We start from the raw sequence: 27,317 nt of genomic DNA on the forward strand, positions 1-27,317 counted from the left end.
CATAAAACACTGGAGCCTGTCTTTCGCCACAGCTTGTGTTCTGTTCTAGGAGAGACCCGTCTTCCAGCTCAGCCACCACTATCCCATTCTAAGAGAGACCCGTCTCTTCCAGCTCTGCCACCACTGTCCCGTTCTAAGAGAGACCCGTCTCTTCCAGCTCAGCCACCACTGTCCCGTTCTAAGAGAGACCCATTTCTTCCAGCTCAGCCACCACTGTCCCGCTCTGAGACCCATCTCTTCCAGCTCAGCCACCACTGTCCCGCTCTGAGACCCATCTCTTCCAGCTCAGCCACCACTGTCCCGCTCTAAGAGAGACCCATCGCTTCCAGCTCAGCCACCACTGTCCCGTTCTAAGAGAGACCCGTCTCTTCCAGCTCAGCCACCACTGTCCCGTTCTAAGAGAGACCAGTCTCTTCCAGCTCAGCCACCACTATCCCGTTCTAAGAGAGACCAGTCTCTTCCAGCTCAGCCACCACTGTCCCGTTCTAAGAGAGACCCGTCTCTTCCAGCTCAGCCACCACTGTCCCGTTCTAAAAGAGACCAGTCTCTTCCAGCTCAGCCACCACTATCCCGTTCTAAGAGAGACCCGTCTCTTCCAGCTCAGCCAACACTATCCCGTTCTAAGAGAGACCCGTCTCTTCCAGCTCAGCCACCACTGTCCCGCTCTAAGAGAGACCAGTCTCTTCCAGCTCAGCCACCACTATCCCGTTCTAAGAGAGACCCGTCTCTTCCAGCTCAGCCACCACTGTCCCGCTCTAAGAGAGACCCATCTCTTCCAGCTCTGCCACCACTGTCCCGTTCTAAGAGAGACCCGTCTCTTCCAGCTCAGCCACCACTGTCCCGTTCTAAGAGAGACTCATCTCTTCCAGCTCAGCCACCACTGTCCCGTTCTAAGAGAGACCCGTCTCTTCCAGCTCAGCCACCACTGTCCCGCTCTAAGAGAGACCCAGCTCTGCCACCACTGTCCCGCTCTAAGAGAGACCCGTCTCTTCCAGCTCTGCCAACGCTGCCATGGTGTTTTTAGTCTGCCTCGCTTCCACTTTCTTGCTGGTGTCCACCTGAGGGCAATTTTAGTAGTGTTAACATAAAGACCAAAAACAAAACATTCGGGGCCGGCTTCCCGGACACAGATTAAGCCTAGTGATTAACCTCACGGTGTTGACAAGGAAGGGACAAAGAAGTCAGACAATATTTTTATGAAGGTATGTATTATTGACAATGTACAACAGAATAAAGGCATTTATAAATAAAATGGGTACATTTCACATTTTTAAGACGTCACAAAATAATTTACATAAAACTTCTCTGGGTATATATAGTTGTTGCTTCTTTTAATTTGACCAAAACTAATTTAAAACAGAAAAATCTAAAATTGTGAATAACATACTGTAAATCAAGGTAGATAACCATTTTCCTGACAACCAAATTCAGAACAATTGCTGTCCATTTACAGTCGGTGCAATTTCCTTGATCAATCCAATTTTCAAAATGTGTAATGTTTTGACTTTCAAGCAAATCGTAACAAACAAATGGTACCCTATTCCCTGCAAAGTGTACTACTTTTGATCAGAGCTCTATGGGCTCAGGTTTAAGAGGTTTGCATTACATACGGAATAGGGTGCCATTTGGGATACAGACTTCTGAATAGTGCCAAGACCTGTCAGACCAATCTATGGTATTGAATTAATTTAATTGAGAAGCTACATCAACCTGTAATAATTCTACAGTGTACACCCCATTCAGTTACCTTTCCACGGCACAGAAAATATACAGATAAAATTCATATGCGATTAAACTAAAATAACTAACTAATTTGCAGTCTTCTTAATGTACACTTACAATATCTGCTAAGTTGCCTTAACATCCAGCTTTAAGCAGGTGATTTACACATTGTGAAGGGTGTTAAATAATGGGCACTATAACCAATGGATCAAAGTGGTATCTAAATGATTCAACAACTGGATATGAAGCGATTCAGTGTTTCCTTAAATCCATACAATTTTGGCTGTTGTATTTAGGCTACCGCCAAGGTGAGGTACAAAATGGATGAAGTAGCAGATATACAAAAATCTTAGTTTTACTATGCCATTTAAAATTAAATAACCTTCCCTTGTAAAAACCTTACATAGCAGAATTGGAAAATACACACAAAGAACATGGGTTTGACTCGTTGGCTGAAAGAAGGCTTAACGGTTGGTGTATATTGTCCATCTGTAGGTAAATGACAGGCTCAACATGAAGTACTGCTTTTTATTCTTTATAGCAATAATTCCCATTCAACCGCCCCCCCCTTTTAAACTACATCATGAAGTATCATGACCAAGGTTGGAAATTAAGCTAGCCCCGATGTTAGCACTTTTCAGACTGGGCTAGTAGAAAATGTGTTTAACTAGCCCGGCGGCGAGTGAAATTAGGTGTTTTACAATATAGCACAGAATACCAACCGGGATAGAAGAAATTACAGTCTACTAGCCCAGCAAGCCACTGCCCAAAATCCTTAAGTTCCAACCTTGATCACGACGCGTCAGATTTCAATGCAAACTTGGCACTGATGCCGTGTGGCAACTGAAGAGAAAACTGTAGGGAGTAGAACGAAGGCATTAAGTCAGGTGCATATCATCCATCCACTCATTAGCAGTGGCTTCGTTATAGTGGTAAGTATGCTTTGACGGATGTCCTGCCACGGTATGTTAGATGTATTTACAAAGCAGTGCCTGTTCTATTGTAGCTCTGAGAAGCCTGCTTTAAGATGACTAACACAGAAACAACATCCACACTTCTCATTTAACATACTAGTAGAAATTGGTGAAACTGAACCTGCGCAAACGGATGCACACAGACACCAGTGGTTGTTCACCCGGATTGGATAGGCTCGTGTCAGACCCAGAATGCAACAGGATTCTGCAATGAAAATTCATTACTGCATCTTCTCCATGGCCTGGCTGTGGTCTGAGGTGGTGACAAATTAAACGGAAAATATCTAGGCAATACTTCATTCACAAACAAACAGCAGTCATGGGCACATACACAACAAATGGAAAAATAAAAGCAACAACAAAAATAACCCTGTATAAAATAGAAGCTTCATTTAAATAAATAATGTGCATAAAACATAGATTTCAGAGCTAGGTGACTGCTGACCTCACTTTTCAGCACAAGGCAAATTTTATTTGTTTCTACCTGCATCCCAAATGGCACCCTTCTCTATATAGTGCACTACTTTAGACCAGAGCCCAGTCAAAGCTAGTACACTGCATAGGGAGTCATCTGGGGAGCAATTTGTTTAAAAAATCCACACATCATCAAACCCACCATTACCCCCGATCCTCTACCCCCACCTCACCCTTCTTCCATTGTAAACGTCTATAGTATGGAGTCAGTACCTTATTAATGTGCTGTTCAGTGATGTGTGGGCCCAAGTTGGGACCTCGTCCTCTTCAGTGTATGACTTTCACCCCAGTACTCAAAGCAGAGCAGTCAAGAGAGACAGACAGCAGTGCCATATCCTTGACTTGGCCTGTTCAACTCTGTCGTATTCATTGATGCAAACCGTAGCAAAAGGTTTTAAAAGGTTTGCAATGGAACACATCTATCAGTCAATTTTCTTCAGTTTGGTGCCAAATGAATACGACCCTGGGGTCATGGAAGACTAACCAGTCAGTCACTCTTATTAGTCTAGAAATCAGTCTACCTCTCCCCCACAGTGGTACCCCCTCCCCTCATCTCAGTGGCCTTCTCCCTGGTTCCCTTCACCCTGGCTCTTGGACATCAGAAGTAGACCCAGGGTGAAGACCCCGGCAGCCAGCAGCCTCTTGAGCAGGGCGGCCCCATCCTTGGGGATGGCCACCTGGGCCAGGTCGTTGGTGATCAGGGAGATCTCATGGGCCACACACACAAAGATGAAGGTGCTGAGAATTATGTTGAGCGAGGGGTTGCCTGGGATCAGCACCAGGATGCCCTTGGTGTCCGCCGCCAGCCAGATGTGGTACTGGCAGATGAACAGCTGGGGGTCGGAAAGAGAGAGGGAAAGGGAGGGAGTACGATGCAATAAATGAAATTTACAAGTATCATACAGAGATTCTGCTGATGAACAGTGAGTGCAGCATCCCTGCAAGTGGCATCAATCTTACCTCCAGGGAGATCTTCCCGAACCATGCGAAGAATGAGCTGTATAGAGAGCGGGCGTATCCGGGAATGTTTCTGATTAGGATGAAGGCTAGGATCTGAGAGGAGGAGGAGAAAGACATTCCAGACAGTCAGTGCATGGCATGGACCAACTGTATTAAGGGTGGGGGGTGGGGGGGTTAAGCACATGCCAAAGCTAACAGGGGCTGGACCAAAAAGACGATCCAATACATAGAAACAAGAGAATGTCGGCTCACTGTTTCATTTGGGAACAGCAAAGCATGTTCTTTATTCTTCTTTGGCTGAGCTACAGTAAACTACACCCCTCCTGTTATTGTAGAAGGCAACTAATTCCATCGTCATTTTGGGCTATGTATCGTAAACTCAGCAAAAAAATAAATATCCTCTCACTGTCAACTGAGTTTATTTTCAGCAAACTTAACATGTGTAAATATTTGTAAGAACATAAGATTCAACAACTGAGACAAAAAACGAACAAGTTCCACAGACATGTGACTAACAGAAATAGAATAATGTGTCCCCGAACAAAGGGGGGTCAAAATCAAAAGTAACAGTCTGTATCTGGTGTGGCCACCAGCTGCATTAAGTACTGCAGTGCATCTCCTCCTCATGGACTGCACCAGATTTTCCTCTTCTTGCTGTGAGATGTTACCCCACTCTTCCACCAAGGCACCTGCAAGTTCCCGGACATTTCTGGGGGGGGGAATGGCCCAAGCCCTCACTCTCCGATCGAACAGATCCTAGACGTGCTCAATGGGATTGAGATCCGGGCTCTTCGCTAGCCATGGCCGAACACTGACATTCCTTTCTTGCAGGAAATCATGCACAGAACGAGCAGTATGGCTGGTGGCATTGTCATGCTGGAGGGTCATGTCAGGATGAGCCTGCAGGAAGGGTACCACATGAGGGAGGAGGATGTCTTCCCTGTAGTGCACAGCGTTGCGATTGCCTGCAATGACAACAAGCTCAGTCTGATGATGCTGTGACACACCGCCTCAGACCATGAACCCTCCACCTCGAAATCGATCCCGCTCCAGAGTACAGGCCTCGGTGTAACGCTCATTCCTTCGACAGTAAACGCAAATCCGAACATCACCCCTGCTGAGACAAAACCGCGACTCGCCAGTGAAGAGAACTTTTTGCCAGTCCTGTCTGGTCCAGCGACGGTGGGTTTGTGCCCATAGGCAACGTTGTTGCCGGTGATGTCTGGTGAGGACCTGCCTTACAACAGGCCTACAAGTCCTCAGTCCAGCCTCTCTCAGCCTATTACGGACAGTCTGAGCACTGATTGAGGGATTGTGCGTTCCTGGTGTAACTCGGCAGTTGTTGTTGCCATCCTGTACTTGTCCCGCAGGTGTGACGTTCAGATGTACCGATCCTGTGCAGGTGTTGTTACACGTGGTGTGCCACTGCGAGGATGATCAGGTGTCCATCTATTTTATTGCCCTGGCCACATCTGCAGTCCTCGTGCCTCCTTGCAGCATGCCTAAGGCACGTTCACACAAATGTGCAGGGACCCTGGGCATCTTTCTTTTGGTGTTTTTCAGAGTCATTAGAAAGGCCTCTTTAGAGTCCTAAGTTTTCATTACTGTGACTTTATTTGCTTACCGTCTGTAAGCTGTTAGTGTCTTAGCGATTGTGCCACAGGTGCATGTTCATTAATTGTTTATGGTTCATGGGAAACAGTGTTTAAACCCTTTACAATGAAGATCTGTTATTTATTTGTTAAGTTATTTAGATGTTTACTAATTATCATTGAAAGACGGTCCTGAAAAACTGACATTTCTTTTTTTGCTGAGTTTATATCACAGTGTTGTGTTCGAGACCACCTAAAGCGAAACCGAAACAAGCCCAATACCAGAGCAAATCAAGCCAAGACCAGGAGGGAGACCCGAGTCAAGACCGAGACCAGAAGAATGCAAGCCCAATTCAAGGCCATGATTGTAATTTTGTCAAATCACCACCATAAGAGTTGAAAATGTTCATTATTTCTGTGTTCATATTTCAGAACAACATCTGGATTCTTCAGACATTAAGAATAGTGAATAAATGCATGCTGGGGGGAAATATAGCCCCTCTACAAATGATTACTAACCCAAACACAGTGGGGAACAATGGGCCTTCAGAGAAGGGCTAAGGATTTATAAAATATGAATAATTGAAATCCATGTCTGTGTCAACTACAGTACGTTCCGTACTGTTTAAAGGTAGGTGTGCATTAACTGTTTAAAGATGTTCACTAACTCCTTAGCTTCGGGGTAACTGCCTGACAAGTAACAAAACTTAAATATGTGTACGGGAAAACTACTGTGAGCATGGCTTTGTCTGTGAGACCAACAGTAAGCAAGGCCTGACTTCCTGCTCTATTTACCTGGAGCCCTGAGATGTAGGGATGCATCTCGTTGCACTCTGTCTTGTTTTTACAGCTGCTGGCCCATATGGAGTAGGTCTGGAACAGATGAAACAAGGAGAGGTTAGGAAAGTGTTGTTCAAGGATCAATGTACAAGGAGGAGGTTAGGAAAGTGTTGTTCAAGGATCAATGTACAAGGAGAGGTTAGGAAAGTGTTGTTCAAGGATCAATGTACAAGGAGAGGTTAGGAAAGTGTTGTTCAAGGATCAATGTACAAGGAGAGGTTAGGAAAGTGTTGTTCAAGGATCACAATGTACAAGGAGAGGTTAGGAACGTGTTGTTCAAGGATCACAATGTACAAGGAGAGGTTAGGAAAGTGTTGTTCAAGGATCAATGTACAAGGAGAGGTTAGGAACGTGTTGTTCAAGGATCACAATGTACAAGGAGAGGTTAGGAAAGTGTTGTTCAAGGATCAATGTACAAGGAGAGGTTAGGAAAGTGTTGTTCAAGGATCAATGTACAAGGAGAGGTTAGGAAAGTGTTGTTCAAGGATCAATGTACAAGGAGAGGTTAGGAAAGTGTTGTTCAAGGATCACAATGTACAAGGAGAGGTTAGGAAAGTGTTGTTCAAGGATCAATGTACACGGAGAGGTTAGGAAAGTGTTGTTCAAGGATCACAATGTACAAGGAGAGGTTAGGAACGTGTTGTTCAAGGATCACAATGTACAAGGAGAGGTTAGGAAAGTGTTGTTCAAGGATCAATGTACAAGGAGAGGTTAGGAAAGTGTTGTTCAAGGATCAATGTACACGGAGAGGTTAGGAAAGTGTTGTTCAAGGATCACAATGTACAAGGAGAGGTTAGGAAAGTGTTGTTCAAGTATCAATGTACAAGGAGAGGTTAGGAAAGTGTTGTTCAAGGATCAATGTACAAGGAGGTTAGGAAAGTGTTGTTCAAGGATCAATGTACAAGGAGAGGTTAGGAAAGTGTTGTTCAAGGATCAATGTACAAGGAGAGGTTAGGAAAGTGTTGTTCAAGGATCAATGTACAAGGAGAGGTTAGGAAAGTGTTGTTCAAGGATCAATGTACAAGGAGAGGTTAGGAAAGTGTTGTTCAAGGATCACAATGTACAAGGAGAGGTTAGGAAAGTGTTGTTCAAGGATCAATGTACACGGAGAGGTTAGGAAAGTGTTGTTCAAGGATCACAATGTACAAGGAGAGGTTAGGAACGTGTTGTTCAAGGATCACAATGTACAAGGAGAGGTTAGGAACGTGTTGTTCAAGGATCACAATGTACAAGGAGAGGTTAGGAAAGTGTTGTTCAAGGATCAATGTACAAGGAGAGGTTAGGAACGTGTTGTTCAAGGATCACAATGTACAAGGAGAGGTTAGGAAAGTGTTGTTCAAGGATCAATGTACACAGAGAGGTTAGGAAAGTGTTGTTCAAGGATCACAATGTACAAGGAGAGGTTAGGAACGTGTTGTTCAAGGATCACAATGTACAAGGAGAGGTTAGGAAAGTGTTGTTCAAGGATCAATGTACAAGGAGAGGTTAGGAAAGTGTTGTTCAAGGATCAATGTACACGGAGAGGTTAGGAAAGTGTTGTTCAAGGATCACAATGTACAAGGAGAGGTTAGGAAAGTGTTGTTCAAGTATCAATGTACAAGGAGAGGTTAGGAAAGTGTTATTCAAGTATCAATGTACAAGGAGAGGTTAGGAAAGTGTTGTTCAAGGATCACAATGTACACGGAGAGGTTAGGAAAGTGTTGTTCAAGGATCAATGTACATGGAGAGGTTAGGAAAGTGTTGTTCAAGGATCACAATGTACAAGGAGAGGTTAGGAACGTGTTGTTCAAGGATCACAATGTACAAGGAGAGGTTAGGAAAGTGTTGTTCAAGAATCAATGTACAAGGAGAGGTTAGGAAAGTGTTGTTCAAGGATCACAATGTACAAGGAGAGGTTAGGAAAGTGTTGTTCAAGTATCAATGTACAAGGAGAGGTTATGAACGTGTTGTTCAAGTATCAATGTACAAGGAGAGGTTAGGAAAGTGTTGTTCAAGGATCAATGTACACGGAGAGGTTAGGAAAGTGTTGTTCAAGGATCACAATGTACAAGGAGAGGTTAGGAAAGTGTTGTTCAAGTATCAATGTACAAGGAGAGGTTAGGAAAGTGTTGTTCAAGGATCACAATGTACAAGGAGAGGTTAGGAAAGTGTTGTTCAAGGATCACAATGTACAAGGAGAGGTTAGGAAAGTGTTGTTCAAGTATCAATGTACAAGGAGAGGTTAGGAACGTGTTGTTCAAGTATCAATGTACAAGGAGAGGTTAGGAAAGTGTTGTTCAAGGATCAATGTACACGGAGAGGTTAGGAAAGTGTTGTTCAAGGATCAATGTACAAGGAGAGGTTAGGAAAGTGTTGTTCAAGGATCAATGTACAAGGAGAGGTTAGGAACGTGTTGTTCAAGGATCAATGTACAAGGAGAGGTTAGGAAAGTGTTGTTCAAGGATCAATGTACAAGGAGAGGTTAGGAAAGTGTTGTTCAAGGATCAATGTACAAGGAGAGGTTAGGAAAGTGTTGTTCAAGGATCAATGTACAAGGAGAGGTTAGGAAAGTGTTGTTCAAGGATCAATGTACAAGGAGAGGTTAGGAACGTGTTGTTCAAGGATCAATGTACAAGGAGAGGTTAGGAAAGTGTTGTTCAAGGATCACAATGTACAAGGAGAGGTTAGGAAAGTGTTGTTCAAGGATCAATGTACAAGGAGAGGTTAGGAAAGTGTTGTTCAAGTATCAATGTACAAGGAGAGGTTAGGAAAGTGTTGTTCAAGTATCAATGTACAAGGAGAGGTTAGGAAAGTGTTGTTCAAGTATCAATGTACAAGGAGAGGTTAGGAAAGTGTTGTTCAAGGATCAATGTACAAGGAGAGGTTAGGAAAGTGTTGTTCAAGGATCAATGTACAAGGAGAGGTTAGGAACGTGTTGTTCAAGGATCACAATGTACAAGGAGAGGTTAGGAAAGTGTTGTTCAAGGATCAATGTACAAGGAGAGGTTAGGAACGTGTTGTTCAAGGATCAATGTACAAGGAGAGGTTAGGAACGTGTTGTTCAAGGATCAATGTACAAGGAGAGGTTAGGAAAGTGTTGTTCAAGGATCAATGTACAAGGAGAGGTTAGGAACGTGTTGTTCAAAGATCACAATGTACAAGGAGAGGTTAGGAAAGTGTTGTTCAAGGATCAATGTACAAGGAGAGGTTAGGAAAGTGTTGTTCAAGGATCACAATGTACAAGGAGAGGTTAGGAAAGTGTTGTTCAAGGATCAATGTACAAGGAGAGGTTAGGAAAGTGTTGTTCAAGTATCAATGTACAAGGAGAGGTTAGGAAAGTGTTGTTCAAGGATCACAATGTACACGGAGAGGTTAGGAAAGTGTTGTTCAAGGATCACAATGTACAAGGAGAGGTTAGGAACGTGTTGTTCAAGTATCAATGTACAAGGAGAGGTTAGGAAAGTGTTGTTCAAGGATCACAATGTACAAGGAGAGGTTAGGAAAGTGTTGTTCAAGTATCAATGTACACGGAGAGGTTAGGAAAGTGTTGTTCAAGGATCACAATGTACAAGGAGAGGTTAGGAACGTGTTGTTCAAGTATCAATGTACACGGAGAGGTTAGGAAAGTGTTGTTCAAGGATCACAATGTACAAGGAGAGGTTAGGAACGTGTTGTTCAAGTATCAATGTACAAGGAGAGGTTAGGAAAGTGTTGTTCAAGGATCACAATGTACAAGGAGAGGTTAGGAAAGTGTTGTTCAAGGATCACAATGTACACGGAGAGGTTAGGAAAGTGTTGTTCAAGGATCACAATGTACACGGAGAGGTTAGGAAAGTGTTGTTCAAGGACTACAAGGTAAAAGCTAAGGTTAGTAACAAGGAGCACAATGTGCACCAGAAAGGGATAGAAGGGACATCTTCCATCTGAGATTTGCATTGACCTCAGTGTGAATGTTCACAAATAAAAAATAAATGATGAGGTTAACTTTATGAGAATAGGTGCTCAATACACTCACCTGACTGATTAAAATGAATACTACAAAAACACATCATCATGACAGTTTTTTACTCTTCAAAACTGGACTGCTGACAAGCACAATGGTTTGGAGATTGACAGACTAATAAAGTCAATACTAGAATATGGTTTTAGAGTGTAGTATTAGTAATGGTTAAATAAATACATCAAAAATGGTCTTCTTACCATGAATGAGACCACAGAGATGAGGAGTAGGATGTTGGAGATTGTTGTGGAGAAGAGAGACTCTCCTTTCCCCTCAGAGAGGACCTGGCACTTCTGCAGCAACAGGTAGACAAAGGCAAACAGCATCCCGTGGATAATGGCCTGAACGACACACACACACACACACACAAAGTCAAAACACACACATTCAGATACAAATATATATAATAATAACAAATATATATAATAATAACAATAAAAAATGCCATTTCACAGATTATTTTATGCTAAACAACTTAGTAGTGTGTGTATTCCAGTGGGAATCAAACCCACACTCTTGATGTTACAAGCACCCTGCTCTACCGACTGAACCACACAGTACCACTTACTCACACTGACCAACCAATAGAACCATCTAGATCACCAACATTAAACATCAACCAACAGATTCATCTAGGGTGGCAGTTAGCTTAGCGGTTAGAGTGTTGGGCCAGTAACCGAAAGTTTGCTGGTTCTAATACCAGCAACACCAAGTAGAAATGTACTACTATGGCTGACCCTACAAAACACATTTCACTGCACCTATCAGGTGTATGTGACAATAAAAAAAACATTTGACAAGTTATTGGTGCAACTTCCTAAAGAGATGTGATACTGTGATATTTTGATACCTTATCAAGAAAATCTGATAGGAGAGAGCCACTTAAAGGGTGTAAAAACATGTTCAAATATCTACTTACAAATCGATCCAGCTTCCACCTAAACCACCACTCGTGAATGCTTCCGTTCAGCTCAAAGAGCTTGGAGACGGGCCAGACTGAGAAAATGTTCTCAAACAACCCCTGGAAGAGATAGACAGTTAAACATCCTCTGATTTAGGATCAGTTTAGCCTTTTACATAAAATAAGGTAAGCTTACATGGACATGGGGGCCCTGATCCTAGATAACTATTCCTGCTCTGAGACTCTTTATGAATACAGCCATTGGTCTTAAACATTGACCCATACCAGTTGAGAACTTTTTAGTTACATTCAAAATATCAAGAGAGTTAAAGGCTCTAAATGAGTGAATATCCCGGATGATGAACTCACCTGTGAATACGCAAAGAAGCAGATGAACAGGAGTAGCCCAAGCAGCTTCACTAGAATTCCAATGTGCCACATCCCACTACCTGTAAAAAGACAAATGACTAAACACTCACTGTGCTGGACAGAAGTTCTTCACAATTCAACACTAGTATGAATCCCTTCTGAATTAATCACTTTTAAAATCAAAGCATTTCTTAGCTTTTAAAACACTGCTTTATTTACTATCTTTACTTCTACCACTACTTGTCCAGTACAATGGCTGACCCATACGGACCATTGGCTTTCTTCTGCAGTATCTGGGGCCACATGGCCATGGTGGCGTAGATTATGACGAACCAGAAAGTGACCAGAGGCACAAAGTAGTAGAACTGGTACGGCCGATCCATCACCAGACACAAAACTATGACCAGGAAGTTGAGACGGAATAGGACCTGGAAACAGACAGGAATACGGTGAAGTTGCACCTAAACGCTGATCTGTGGTAAGTTTTGCATTTATTTTTTATTATTTATTTTACCTTTATTTATACAGGTTTTTTCCTCATTGAGATAATATCTCTTTTCCAAGAGAGACCTGGTCCAATATTTCCCCCACTAATGGTAAAGGTTAGGATTGGGGGAAGGGAAGCTAATCCTTGTTCTGTACCTAGGGGAATCTTCACCCCAGAGATACAGATACAGGAAACAGGAAATGGCCATTCTCACTTTTAACAAAGCATTCTAAAAGAACAGACATGGAACGTGCTTAAAAAACAATGATATTTATGTAAATGAAATAGAAATAGTTTGGCATGGTGGAACAGACATTGCTTTTAACAATGACACACAGAGGGTGACTTGAGATAAGTAACTTGATACTGCAGCATAACCAAAGTACAACCTGTGTGAAGTAAGCTTGGGCCAGACCATACCGATCCCTCTTATCAAGGGGTTCCTTATCAATACCTCTACATATGTGATCAATACAGTTGTTGCTAACTATCCATGTTTTGGTTTTTGATTTAAAAAATGTGGTGCCATAGAAACAATGACATGTCAGCAGTTGTGTATTTTACGTTACATTTAGTCCCTTAGGTCTAAGCAGCTCGAATCAGTATCACAGTAACATTTTATTAACTCTAATAAAACCTATTAGTTACCTGGCACACTCTGTAGAGTCCAAAGTCCCCTTTGAGCCAGAAGAAGGAGAAGTGTCCATATCCTGTCTGGAAGAGGTATGCTGCCACCAGGACCCGAACATGCATGTACACCGGGATGAACTGGGAAGGAAGATTGACTTTTAAAACACACCCCCCTTCACTTGATCACACATCGCAGTAAAAAAATAAAAAAAAGTTTTTTTAAATAGGTTACATGGTCACAGCTAGCGCTGTGATGCAGTGCCCTAGACCACTGCGCCACCTGGGAGGCTGTAAATGCTTTCTAATGCAATTATACATGTGGTCAATGAGTTTATATTCATAGCGACAGTTAACACATCAATATAAATCAAAGGTAATGGTAAAACTCACGGCGCTGGCTCCAGATATGTGGTAGATGAGGATGACCAGCTGCATCCAGCCCTTCCACTCGTCGGTCTGCTCTCTGTTCAGCAGCTTGGTCTGAGTGGGAAATAGAACATCACTGAGATAGAGCCTTCTATCAGGTCACACATGGACGATTGAGTTTAGCAGTCAACAACAACATATTTAAAACAGAAGCATCTCTGAATTCATTTAGGCCTAAGCTTCCACCTCCAAGAAACATAACACTTTTTCCAACTCCCTTAAACATTCCATCCCAAACCGTCTCACCTCCTTGCTGTTCTCGCTGTAGAAGATTCCCAGGACAAACACATAGATGAGGGGGATGAAGAAGGTGGAGTGGGTGTAGAACTTCTGCTCCTTCATGAAGACGTCGGCCCGGTCACACAGGTAGAAGTAAGCCATGATGAGGCCCATCTTACACATGGCCTGGAACGGAGCCTTGTGGCTGAGAGGCGACGCCGCCGTGGCCGGCTTCTCCTCGCCACTCTCCACGTCGGGGGGAGTGGGCCGGGACTTCCAGTGCCTGTTAATATGTTTAAACGTCACTGCTTGACATGTATGATGAAATCCTTTGTGAGAATGAAAACGACTCAACAAATAAACAACGAAAAGGCGCGGCAGCAAGTAAGTGAAAGAAATAGGGTTTGACTATGTTTTACTAGTAATGGGGACATATGTAAATGCCAACAAAATAACTTTTTGGTCAGTGTGTGTGTCTGTCTCTGTGAGAGAGATGCGTTGTATTTTCATTTTCTGTTACTACATCAGCCAACATTTGCCAATGTTGATCTATGCCTAATGATCCTTTGGAATGTAAGAATAATGCAATATGGTGTATTCAATGTTCTAACTCCCCCTTTCCCATTATTTGCAGATCCTAGGATACCTGACAGAACCTACCAGGAATGAAGATGCACTTAGATACCGGAGAAGTAACAAGCACCGTTTCCCCATCCTAGCTAAAGCTGTGCACAAGTATCTTGGTTCTCCCTCTACTAGTGTGGACAGTGAGCGCTTTTTCAGTGCAGCTTCACACATTGTAGACGAAAAAAGAAACAGACTCTCGTGACAAAGCTGAGCAGGTCCTCTTTGTGAAGAAAAACCTCCCCCAAATGTTAAAATTGTAAATGGGCAGTCATATTGTAACCCAGCCATCTAAAGGCACTGGAAAAATTGACTAAGCCCAGTGGCTTTTCTGTTGTTCATTCATGCCTGGTATAATAGGTCAAGATTTTTATTGAATTTAAAACAAAGCAGTTTTGTTCTTTTGTAAAAAATAACCATTTCCTAAATAAAAGATGAGATGTAAATTTCACATTTGCTAGTCAAGTCAGTGAAGCACATTTGAAAGGTTATAGCAGTTTATGACAGCCTAGAGACAGCACTTTTATCAAGCAATTTATTAACTGCATTTTAGTTTCCACCAATATTTAATTACATTTTTTAAGTTTGTCCACACAGTAAATATTGGATAGTAAGAAGAGCCACCAACAACTTAACCATCTTTGTAATACGGGGCAGCTAAAATAATTGTCATGAATAACTGTTGTGCGATTAAATGGATTTGTAATTTTTCTCATTTACAAGTTATTAAACCATCTATTCCTAACTGAACAAATTAACATTTGACACCTTGTTTCAACTATTTAGCTGTACTAGAATGCTTAAAAGGCTGACACATTTTTAAATATCGCTATCTGTATCTGTTGTTTTTGGCAAGTCAAATATTGGATATCGGTATGAGCCAAAAATGTCATATCGGTGCATCCCGATCACAAACCTGACGTTTTTTTAAAGAGACAGTGAACAAATTTGAATGTAATGCATCTCAATCGGAAAATAGTGCTTTTACACAATGTAGAAACCTAATATTCTACAAATTACTTTAATTTTAATGACAGGGATTCGTATCAACAATTGAGTTTTTATAATAAACTCATGTGTTTACAGTGTTCCATATTTTCTAGGGCTCAACATGTGCTTCAAAAGCAGCTAGAATTCATATAGGCTCAATGTAAGCTGCATCTCAATCAATAAAAACACTTTCTGGTGCTACTACATTTCATGGGGTGCTCCTAACATTGTTTACGTTGGGAGCACCAGTGAAATGTTTTAATTTAGAGCCCTGGATCTGAACAACACAAAATAGTCAAGGTGTATATATTTCAGTATATGTGGCCCCAGCGGGAATAGAACCCATGACCCACAAGGGAGCGTGTACCTGTTGTGGCCCAGAGCATGAAGCACCAGGAATACCAGTGTTGAGCCCAGGAAGACACAGGCCGTCAGTTTCTGGAGGAGGCTGGGGGCCGGCAGGGCCTGGCAGCAGGAGCCGTGGATGGGCCGCAGGACCTTGTTGCACACAGCGTTCATCAGGATCATGGCACCCTGGTGGAGGGTAGAGGGACATTATTATAGAGCGCCAGACTCCAGCACAGTGCAAGCCTTGTCCTGGCTCCGGATTAAGGGTAAAGGTTAGGTTTACTGTGACAGAATTATCAGGTATAGGGTGAAGTTGCCCTTAGACATGGATCTTGTGTCAGTTTTGCGTTTTCCCCACTAACGGTTAGGATTATGGGGAGTAGAAGCTGATCCTAGACCTGTACCTTTGGGAAACTTCATACCCAGGGCAGGTTAGAATGAGCTATGCGCGGCTCGTGCTGTAACAGACTCGCAGGTTACCGCAGTCTTACGGTATGTAACCTTATACGTACGGCCCAGTACATCACTGGGGCTAAGCTGCTGGACCTCTTCACCTGGAGGTGTCAAAGACCCCAGCCACCCCTGTCATAGACTGTTCTCTCTACTACCACATGGCAAGCGGTACCGGAGTGCCAAGTCCAGGACCAAAAGGCTTCAACAGCTTTTACCCGGACTATTTGCATTGTGTGTCCAACGCCTCTTTTACACTGCTGCTATTCTCTGTTTATCATATACGCAGTCTCTTGAACTATTCTTTCATGTACATACTACCTCAATTAGCCCGACTAACTGGTGCACCCGCACATTGGCAACCCGGACTATCTGCATTGTGTCCCGCCACCCCCTCTTTTACGCTACTGCTACTCTCTGTTAATCATATATGCATAGTCACTTCAACCATACCTACATGTACATACTAGCTCAATTAGCCCATCTAACCGGTGCCTGTATACAGCCTCATTACTGTATATATATTTTATTTCCTTACTTATCTATTGTTCATCTAAATACCTATTTTTTTTACTTCAAAATTACACTGTTGGTTAGGGCATTTCACTGTAAGGTCTACACCGGTTGAATTCGGCGCAGGTGACAAATAAAATTGGATTTGATTTCTGTTTGTACTTTGAACCCTGTCCTCAAAGACTCTGTTTCTATAAAGGGGAGCACACCAATCTACTAACTAGGCAAATGCAGATGAACATAGAAGCTGTCAAGGTATACAGGATGGACAGTGTAATTTGACATGGTGCTGGTTAAGAGAGTCATAAAGCCGGACGGTTTTTCAGCACTAAACTGTTTCAAACCATACATATTTCATTTTTGTTTCTATTTTAGTCTTAAACCAGCTGTTATTTGATCATACAGATGCAGGTAGAGGTGCCAGGCCAGACAGACCACCTGAAAGCCTACCACGTTCCGGGTGTTCTCGGGCAGGTGCAGGCCATCAGCTGATTGGGCAATGGTTTCCATGGCAGCCTGGCGCGAGGCGCCCAAGAACCTGACTCTGGCCTTGGCGTTCTTCTTGTTGCTGTTCAGAGTGCCGAGTGCCGCCTCGTTGTACAGCTCCAACTGCTCGTTAGTAATCATCTTCCTGTTATCACTCAGAACTTCCTCATGGACAGGGTCTGGAGGAGAGAGAGAAAGGGAGTGAGAGGGGGCATGAGAGAGGGGGGGTTGAAAGAGAGCGATGGAGGGGGAGGAGGACAGTGAGATTGGAAAGAGATGGAAGAAGAGAGAAAATATAGAAAGATGGAGCGGAGGGGAGAGAGAGAAATGCTTAATTAATATAAATTCCTCATTTTCAAAGCACTCATCAACATGTCTCCTTTTGATTGACTGGTAGATGAACAGTAAAGCACTAACCCTGTAAGACCCAGTAGACCTCCCCATCCTCAGCCAGTTGTTCCAGAGGCAAGGAGATGGCTGTGAGGTTGGCCCTGTACTGCTGCAGCGCCTCACTGCTGCCACTACGCAACTTGATGGACCACTATGGGAAAGATTGAAATCTCTATGATGAAATCCATCTAAACTATGCAGGAGGAAATGTGATAAATATGTGGTAAACAGAGTTGAGAATGAGCATATTTCACTAACAGTGGCAGCTCCGATGATGACTACATCTGGTTTTACAGAAGGATCCTGAAACACAGTCAAGAAGTCATATTAAATCATGCCATGTTACTATTTTGGAATGATCTTTAAAGTCGCAGTAAACTGTTGCTATGTATCATCTGCTTACGGGCAACAGAAATAGCCTAATGCTGAGGGCTCTTCCAGGGGCTCAATTCAATCAAACCTAATTAAATCACAGTATTTATACAGTAGCACTTAAATATAATCTCTCTTGCATATTGCATACGCATTGTCAAACAAAAAAATACATTTTAAAAATCTCTCATTAAATACACACTTTCACGAATAAGACGCGGATGTTTGAGGACAGAAGAGGTGTAAACAAAGATGTTATTCCGATTATGTGGGATTAGACCAGTGTTTCAAACTTTTTATAGTCCTGTACCCCTTCAAAACATTCAACCTCCAGCCACGTACCCCCTCTAGGACCAGGGTCAGCGCACTCTCCAATGTAGTTTTTTGCCATCATTGTAAGCCTGCCACACACATTGTACGATACCTTTATTAAACATAAGAACGAGTAGGAGTTTGTCACAACCCGGCTCGTGGGAAGTGACAAAGAACCTTTATAGGACCAGGGCACAAATAATAATCAATAGTTACATATAAAACTTTATTTGTTCATCAAAAATGGTGATTAACTCATCACAGGTTAATGAGAAGGGTGTGCTTGAAAAGATGCCCATAACACTGCAATGTTGGGTTGTATTGGACAGTCTGTCTTAAATCATTTTCCACACACAGTCTGTGCCTGTATTTAGTTGTCATGCTAGTGAGGGCCGAGAATCCACTCTCACATAGGTACGTGGTTGCAGAGGGCATCAGTATCTTAACAGCGAGATTTGCCAAGGCAGGATACTCTGAGCGCAGCCCAATCCAGAAAATTGGCAGTGGCTTCTGATTAAATTCCATTTGCAATTTTGATGAGGCTCTCCTGTTCAGATATCGGTAAGTGGACTGGAGGCCGGCCATGGAGGACGGTCCTTGTTAATGCAGACAGAGAAGAACTCCAACTTCTTAATCATAGCCTCAATTTTGTCCAGTACATTGAATATAGTTGCATAGTCCCTGTAATCCTAGATTCAGGTCATTCAGGCAAGAAAAAACACCACCCAGATAGGCCAGTCGTGTGAGAAACTCAACATCATGCAAGCGGTCAGACAAGTGAAAATTATGGTCAGTAAATAACTAAGCTCGTCTCTCAATTTAAAAAAAACACGTCAATACTTTGCCCCTTGATAACCAGCATAGTTCTTTCTGTATGTTGTAAAAGCATTACATGGTCACTGCCCATATAATTGCATAGTGCAGAAAATACAAGAGTTCAGGGGCCTTGCATTAACAAAGTTACCCATTTTCACTGTAGTGTCCAAAACGTCTTTCAAGCAGTCAGGCATTCCCTTGGCAGCAAGAGCCTCTTGTGGATGCTACAGTGTACCCAAGTGGCGTCGGGAGCAACTGCTTGCCACCAGAAGAGGATGTCTTCCTTAATTGACCCCCCATAAATGTAACGGACATATACCAGGCCCGCCAAGTCTGTTGACTCATCCAGCTGTAACGCATAGAATTGACTGAATTGTATGCGAAGCAGTAATTGTTTCAAAACATCTCTTGCCATGTCACTTATTTTTCAAATTAGCAGGTTTTGTTTCTAAATGTCTGCGCAAGAGGGAACGTTTCATCGAGTTCTGAGATAGTACTTTTGCACATATAAACGCACTATGGCTGAGGAAAGGCACTACTCCCAATAATAGTGAACCCCAAATCAATGTAGTTCTCATATTTACGCCTCTTCGATGGTCCAACGTCCCTGTCTGTTGTTCTGTGCTTTCCCAGGTAAGTAAGCAGTAACTCTTTGGCTGCATCATATTCACAACTGTCAAGTGTCCATGCTAGCTGGGCTAACAACAAATGTAGAATTACTGATGCTAAAAGTCAATACGTTGTAGAGCCATCTTTTGCAGCTGCAAGTCTCTTGGGGTGTCTCTATAAGCTTGGCACATCTAGCCACTGGGATTTTTGCCCATTCTTCAAGGCAAAACTGCGCCTGCTATTTCAAGTTGAATGGGTTCTGCTGGTGTACGGCAATCTTTAAGTTGAGAGTGGAACCTCCGTCCCAGTCTCAAATCTCTGGAAGACTAGAACAGGTTTCCCTCAAGAATTTCCCTGTATAAAGCGCCATCCATCATTCCTTCAATTCTGACCAGTTTCCCAGTCCCTGTCGATGAAAAACATCCCCACAGCACGATGCTGCCAACACCATGCTTCACTGTGGGGATGGTATTCTCGGGGTGATGAGAGGTGTTGGGTTTGCGCCAGAATTTGCGTTTTCCTTGATGGCCAAAAAGCTACATTTCAGTATCATCTGACCAGAGTACCTTCTTTCATATGTTTGGGGAGTCTCCCACATGCCTTTTGGTGAAGACCAAACGTGTTTGCTGTTTTTTTACCTTTAAGGAACGGCTTTTTTCTGGCCACTCTTCTGTAAAGCCTAGCTCTGTGAAGTGTACGGCTTAAAGTGGTCTTATGGACAGATATTCCAATCTCCACTGTGGCGCTTTGCAGCTCCTTCAGGGTTATCTTTGGTCTCTTTGTTGCCTCTCTGATTAATGCCCACCTTGCCTGGCCCATGAGTTTTGGTGGGCGGCCGTCTCTTGGCAGGTTTGTTGTGGTGCCATATTTGTTAAATTTTTTAATATTGGAATTAATGATGCTCCGTGGGATGTTCAAAGTTTCTGATATTTTTTATAACCCAACCCTGATCTGCATTTCTCTACAACTTTGTCCCTGACCTGTTTGGAGAGCTCCTTGGTCTTAGTGGTGCCCCTTGCTAAGTGGTGTTGCAGACTCTGGGGCCATTCAGAACAGATGTATATACAATTTAAGTCAGAATTTTACATACACTTAGGTTGGAGTCATTAAAACTCATTTTTCAACCACTCCACAAATTTCTTGTTAACAAACTATAGTTTTGGCAAGTCGGTTAGGACATCTACTTTGTGCATGACAAATCATATTTCCATCAATTGTTTACAGACAGATTATTTCACTATATCACAATTCCAGTGGGTCAGAAGTTTACATGCACTAAGTTGCCTGTGCCTTTAAACAGCTTGGAAAATTCCAGAAAATTATATTATGGCTTTAGAAGCTTCTGATAGCCTAATTGACATCATTTGAGTCAATTGGAGGTGTACCTGTGAATGCATTTCAAGGCCTAACTTCAAACTCAGTGCCTCTTTGGTTGACATCATGGGAAAATCAAAAGAAATCATCCAAGACCTCAGAAACAAAATTTCAGACCTCCACAAGTCTGGTTCATCCTTGGGAGAAATGTCCAAATACCTAAAGGTACCACGTTCATCTGTACAGACAATAGTATGCAAGTATAAACACCATGGGACCACGCAGCCATCACACCGCTCAGGAAGGGGACATGTTCGGTCTCCTGGAGGTGAACGTATTTTGGTGCGAAAAGTGCAAATCAATCCCAGAACAACAGCAAAGGACCTTCTGAAGATGCTGGAGGAAACAGGTACAAAAGTATCTATCACCACAGTAAAACAAGTCCTATATCGCTGCTATAAGGCTGCTCAGCAAGGAAGAAGCCACTGCTCCAAAACGGACATAAAAAAGCCAAATGACAGTTTGCAACTGCATATGGGGACAATGATCATACTTTTTGGAGAAATGTCCTCTAGTCTGATGAAATAAAAATAGAACTGTTTGACCATAATGACCATCGTTCTGTTTGGAGGACAAAGTGAGAGGCTTGCAAGCCGAAGAACACCATCCCAACAATGAAGCACGATGTTGGCAGCATCATGTTGTGGGGGTACTTTGCTGCCGGGGGGCTGGTGCACAATAGATTGCATCATGAGGTAGGAAAATTATGTGGATATATTGAAGAAACATCTCAAGAGGTGTACCTGTGGATGTATTTCAAGGCCTACCTTCTCAAGAAGTTAAAGCTTGGTCGCAAATGGATCTTCCAAATGGACAATGACCCTAAGCATACTTCCAAATGGCTTAAGGACAACAAAGTCAAGGTATTGGAGTGGCCATCACAAAGCCCTGACCTCAATCCTATAGAAGATGTGAGGGCAGAACTGAAAAAGTGTGTGCGAGCAAGGAGGCCTACAAACCTGACTTGGTTACATCAGCTCTGTCAGGAGGAATGGGCCAAAATTCATCCAACTTATTGTGGGAAGCTTGTGGAAGGCTACCTGAAATGTTTGACCCAAGTTAAACAATTTAAAGGCAATGCTACCAAATAGTAATTGAGTGAATGTAAACTTCTGACCCACTGGGAATGTGATAAAACATTCTCTCTACTATTATTCTGGCATTTCACGTTCTTAAAATGAAGTGGTGATCCTAACTAACCTAAGACAGGGAATTTTTACTAGGATTAAATGTCAGGAATTGTGAAAAACTGAGTTTAAATGTATTTGGTGCATGTAAACTTCTGATTTAACTGTATACTGAGATCATGTGACAGATCATGTGACACTTAGATTGCACACAGGTAGACTTTATTTAACTAATTATGTGACCTCTGAAGGTAATTGGTTGCACCAGATCTTATTTAGGGACTTCATAGCAAAGGGGGTGAATAGATATGCACGTACCACTTTCCCCACCATAAAATGTTTCATAAAATAAATGTTTTCATTTCACTTCACTAATATTTACTATTTTGTGTATATCCATTAAATTAAATCTAAATAAAAATATATTTGAATTACAGGTTGTAGTGCAACAAAATAGGAAAAAATACTTTTGCAAGGCACATGTGCTTGCCTTTACCTCTGTCCATGACATCAAGCGCTCCTTCAGAGAGTTATTCACCTCTGCATACCACAGGAAGTCCTAACAACAAAACAGGAAACAATCGATCTTATCAGGACAATCCCCAAAATAAACATGCTGTTTGCCTTGAAGGAAGAAAAAATAATAATTGGGAGGTGAATCTACATCGCCAAATTAAAAAAAGGAATTGTTGGGCTTTGACATTGTTATTGTTGACTGAGACAGAGGAGATGTGAAGAGAGAGAGAGATACACAAATAGCTCACCACATTGACTGAAGCGCTCCTATCTTCGAAGGGAATGTTCTCGTGCTGGTGGACAGACATCACAACAGGGGATAAAACAGTCACTGTCCCTCTATTTCTCTACTCAAGATTAGAGCATTGACTGAGTGCAGCAACTACCCATCTTATTTTAGGAATACAATGGCTAAAGATCATATATATACAGTGGGGGAAAAAAGTATTTAGTCAGCCACCAATTGTGCAAGTTCTCCCACTTAAAAAGATGAGAGGCCTATAATTTTCATCATAGGTACACTTCAACTATGACAGACAAAATGAGGAAAAAAATCCAGAAAACCACATTGTATGATTTTTTATGAATTTATTTGCAAATTATGGTGGAAAATACGTTTGGTCACCTACAAACAAGCAAGATTTCTGGCTCTCACAGACCTGTAACAACTTCTTTAAGAGGCTCCTCTGTCCTCCACTCTTTACCTGTATTAATGGCACCTGTTTGAACTTGTTATCAGTATAAAAAGACACCTGTCCACAATCTCAAACAGTCACACTCCAATCTCCACTATGGCCAAGACCAAAGAGATGTCAAAGGACACCAGAAACAAAATTGTAGACCTGCACCAGGCTGTGAAGACTGAATCTGCAATAGGTAAGCAGCTTGGTTTGAAGAAATCAACTGTGGGAGCAATTATTAGGAAATGGAAGACATACAAGACCACTGATAATCTCCCTCGATCTGGGGCTCCACGCAAGATCTCACCCCGTGGGGTCAAAATGATCACAAGAACGGTCAGCAAAAATTCCAGAACCACACGGGTTGACCTCGTGAATGACCTGCAGAGAGCTGGGACCAAAGTAACAAAGCCTACCATCAGTAACACACTACGCCGCCAGGGACTCAAATCCTGCAGTCCCCCTGCTTAAGCCAGTACATGTCCAGGCCCGTCTGAAGTTTGCTAGAGAGCATTTGGATGATCCAGAAGAAGATTGGGAGAATGTCATGTGGTCAGATGAAACCTAAATATAACTTTTTGGTAAAAACTCAACTCGTCGTGTTTGGAGGACAAAGAATGCTGAGTTGCATCCAAAGAACACCAAACCTACTGTGAAGCATGGGGGTGGAAACATCATGCTTTGGGGCTGTTTTTCTGCAAAGGGACCAGGACGACTGATCCGTGTAAAGGAAAGAATGAATGGGGCCATGTATCGTGAGATTTTGAGTGAAAACCTCCTTCCATCAGCAAGGGCATTGAAAATGAAACGTGGCTGGGTCTTTCAGCATGACAATGATCCCAAGCACACCGCCCGGGCAACGAAGGAGTGGCTTCGTAAGAAGCATTTCAAGGTCCTGGAGTGGCAGAGCCAGTCTCCAGATCTCAACCCCATAGAAAATCTATGGAGGGAGTTGAAAGTCCGTGTTGCCCAGCAACAGCCTCAAAACATCACTGCTCTAGAGGAAATCTGCATGGAGGAATGGCCAAAATACCAGCAACAGCGTGTGAAAACCTTGAAGACATTTGACCTCTGTCATTGCCAACAAAGGGTATATAACAAAGTATTGAGATAAACTTTTGTTAATGACCAAATACTTATTTTCCACCATAATTTGCAAATAAATTCATTAAAAATCCTACAATGTGATTTTCTGGATTTCTTTTTCTCATTTTGTCTGTCATAGTTGAAGTGTACCTATGATGAAAATTGGTGCACAATTGGTGGCTGACTAAATACTTTTTTGCCCCACTGTGTGTGTGTGTGTGTGTGTGTGTGTGTGTGTGTGTGTGTGTGTGTGTGTGTGTGTGTGTAATATATATATATATATATACACACACACACTTACATTTGAGCAATTCAGCATACGCTCTTATCCAGAATAGAGAATGAGAGTAACTTAATGAGAGTAACTTAATGGCAGAGATCTCAAGTTAAGATTCAGCCATAAGCTCAGAGATTCAGGTTTGTGTGTGCTTTATGCCAGGGGGATTTAGCTTACCTTTCTTCCATTCTCTTTTTGTGTAGGATCGATTATTTGTATGTATGAATAAAATAGCTGCCGTATTCTGGAATCGCCAATGAAGGCCACCCTTTTCTCAGCAAGGCAAGTCTTTGCTTCACTGTGGAAAAAACAACAACTAATGACTCACTCGCACATAGTAACAACAACTGACAAAAAATTTGATAATTGTGTAGTTTTGGGCTTGGTTAAAATGCTCTCAAAAGTATTTAACACATTTTACACACACCACATACATACATTCCCCCCATTGGTGTGACTCACATGCTTTTATATTTGTGCATCATACAGCCATAGGGCTGCCATACGTTTTCTCCTAAGAACCGACCACTGGACAGCAACCACTCACATGTGTCTCCGCCTGAGGGGGAAGACAGAGAGATCATTCCAGTAAGCCATAACAAAAAAACACACACAATGAAACCTGCTGCCTCTACACGGTTTTCAACACTACAAATGCAGTGTGCGCAATGCAAGGTTCAGCCAAGACACCATTGCAGCCTGCAGTACAAATTAAGCCATCAACATTTTCCACTAAAGCACACACATCTCATGACGTTCACTTGTGTTCTAATTGAATAGAACCATCTGGCAATTAATCAATGCAAACGAGCAAAAGATGTGGGGTGACAAGAGAAGGCGTCAAGAGCAGTCAATGTCAACACCAGCCAGACAACAGCAGCAGCTGTTCTCAGTGTACACACAGAGAGCCCACTGTGTCCTATGCCTTCCATAAACAAAGATCACTGTATGCAAGCCATCATCCCGGAGGCGAGCGCTTGCCTGCCAGATACAAACAATAATTTAGAAATGGCCAGCTAGGCTCCTGCCTCCTCTGTGGCTGTATGTGCATACTTGACAATCATAAGACATACATTAGATTACACAGTTAGCCACAGACAGCTATGGCTTTATTATCCCCACTATCAAATCAACAGTAATGTCAAATTTGAGCTTCCCGTAAAAATTTTAAATAAATGACGCTCTATAGTAACTAGCAAGCGTTAGCTAGTTATGCGCATGCGCAGTAGGTTACTTACGTTAACTCATTAGCTAACGTTAACTGACCAGTTAACTAACGTTTGCTTAGGTTGATGACAAATAAGAGACATATTCACTAACAAGCTAGTTGCGATCAGCTAATACAGTAGGCTAGTTTGCCAGTAAGATCTTAACGTTACTAGCCAGCTACTACAATGGTGTAATTAAACATGGGTTAACTCGCGACGATGCCACTAGGATACTTTACACATTGTGCTTGACTGTCTCTTGGTTGAATGCATCACAGCAATGCACCAAATATGTTATATATCATTGTTCTATCTGTGCTAAAACGATGTAGCTAACGTTAGGTAGTTAATTCAGGCTCCTGCAAGTGTATTCATGCTTCCTTGCAATTGCTTGGCTGTAGCTAAGTCTTTGCGGTTTTATTATTATGTTTTCTCAATTTGCAAATACCATATTGTTGTAACCAGTAAGATTGTGTTAGTAAACGCCCTAACAGCGAGCAAAGAGGGAAGCTATATCGTTAGCTAGCTACAAGTTCCCCGAACACAGTTGAGTCAAGTGTCTGTTAGCTAACGTAACGTTACCTGGCTATCTAACAAACATATTTAAGCCAGTCGCTTACCTCCATAATAGCGAGAAACTGTGTGAAACACGGTGAGTAGGATGACGACAGCGAGAGATAATAATTTAGCATTTTTAATGCAAAAATACTGATTTATTTCCCGTTTGCCTAGGCTATAGGCCAGGACCGCCATCTTGGCTCCTCCATGACAACAAGTAGACAAATAGGATACAGCGGGGTGGTCGGGGGCTGAGTACACCCGCGCGTCCACGCATCCGCTGTCTGGCACTGTTGTGTGGGGCATAACCGGTGCGCGATTTCCGACGCTGTACTAAACCTGAGGTTGATCCAGACACCTGCATCTGCTTTTCACCTTCCATCGTCAATGCAAACATGATTTAAATAAATCAACAGTGCAATTAAAGGATCCTGAAAACGTATCCTGCAAAATCGTATCAGTTGTTTGAATTGTATTCATTGTGTTGTCATCAGGGGCTCCAGAGTGCTGCAGCGGTCTAAGGCACTGCAGGGATAGGGTGGCGCACAATTGTCCCAGCGTCGTCCGGGTTTGACCGGATTAGGCCGTTATTGTAAATAAGTATTTGTTCTTAACTGACTTGCCTTGTTACGTTTTAAAATCATTCCGTTCCTGGAACTATAGAAATTGTGGTGATTTGACTTTCTGGATTGCCATGGCTTTTTGATATCAACTGAGGGTACAATGATCTGAAAGACTGATATCAACTGAGGGTACAATGATCAGAAAGACACATAAAGAAATTGGCTGCAATGAAGATCAAATCAAATTGGGGGTGTAGTGAAATTCTTGTGCTTCTAGCCTTGCCAGTGCAGTAATATCTAACAAATTACACAACATATACCCAATACACACAAATCTAAGTAGGAATTAATTAAATATGGACGAGCGATGTCAGAGCAGAACAGACTAAGATACAGTAGAATAGTATAGAAAAGCAGTATATACATATGAGATGAGTAATGCAAG

At 42.4% G+C, this 27,317-nt stretch overlaps 1 protein-coding gene across 1 annotated transcript; it reads right to left on the reverse strand.

Annotated features, from left to right (window-relative positions):
- Positions 1 to 1,189: 1,189 nt before the first annotated feature.
- Positions 1,190 to 26,687, reverse strand: LOC118370849 (N-acetylneuraminate 9-O-acetyltransferase). The gene is made up of 19 exons (XM_035756037.2): positions 26,372 to 26,687; positions 25,006 to 25,102; positions 24,721 to 24,841; positions 22,749 to 22,793; positions 22,481 to 22,543; positions 17,633 to 17,677; positions 17,402 to 17,525; positions 16,949 to 17,163; positions 15,555 to 15,721; positions 13,601 to 13,856; positions 13,319 to 13,408; positions 12,947 to 13,066; positions 12,083 to 12,239; positions 11,812 to 11,891; positions 11,461 to 11,562; positions 10,742 to 10,882; positions 6,518 to 6,595; positions 4,131 to 4,223; positions 1,190 to 4,003 (listed from the first exon to the last, which is right to left on the reverse strand). Exons 1-19 carry the CDS (start codon positions 26,613 to 26,615, stop codon positions 3,725 to 3,727), a joined length of 2,517 nt encoding a protein of 838 aa, XP_035611930.1. The 5' UTR covers positions 26,616 to 26,687; the 3' UTR covers positions 1,190 to 3,724.
- Positions 26,688 to 27,317: the final 630 nt, after the last annotated feature.

Source organism: Oncorhynchus keta, chromosome 19, assembly GCF_023373465.1.
Source record: "Oncorhynchus keta strain PuntledgeMale-10-30-2019 chromosome 19, Oket_V2, whole genome shotgun sequence".
In the NCBI taxonomy this organism is placed as follows: domain Eukaryota; kingdom Metazoa; phylum Chordata; class Actinopteri; order Salmoniformes; family Salmonidae; genus Oncorhynchus; species Oncorhynchus keta.

Coding starts and splice junctions, on each gene's coding strand:
- LOC118370849 (XM_035756037.2), bottom strand. CDS start 26,615: ATGCCCCACACAACAGTGCCAGACAGCGGATGCGTGGACGCGCGGGTG. Junction 24,842..25,005: donor ATGCACAAATATAAAAGCAT/GTGAGTCACACC, acceptor TTTTTTCCACAG/TGAAGCAAAGACTTGCCTTG. Junction 17,678..22,480: donor GCTTGATGTCATGGACAGAG/GTAAAGGCAAGC, acceptor ACTGTGTTTCAG/GATCCTTCTGTAAAACCAGA.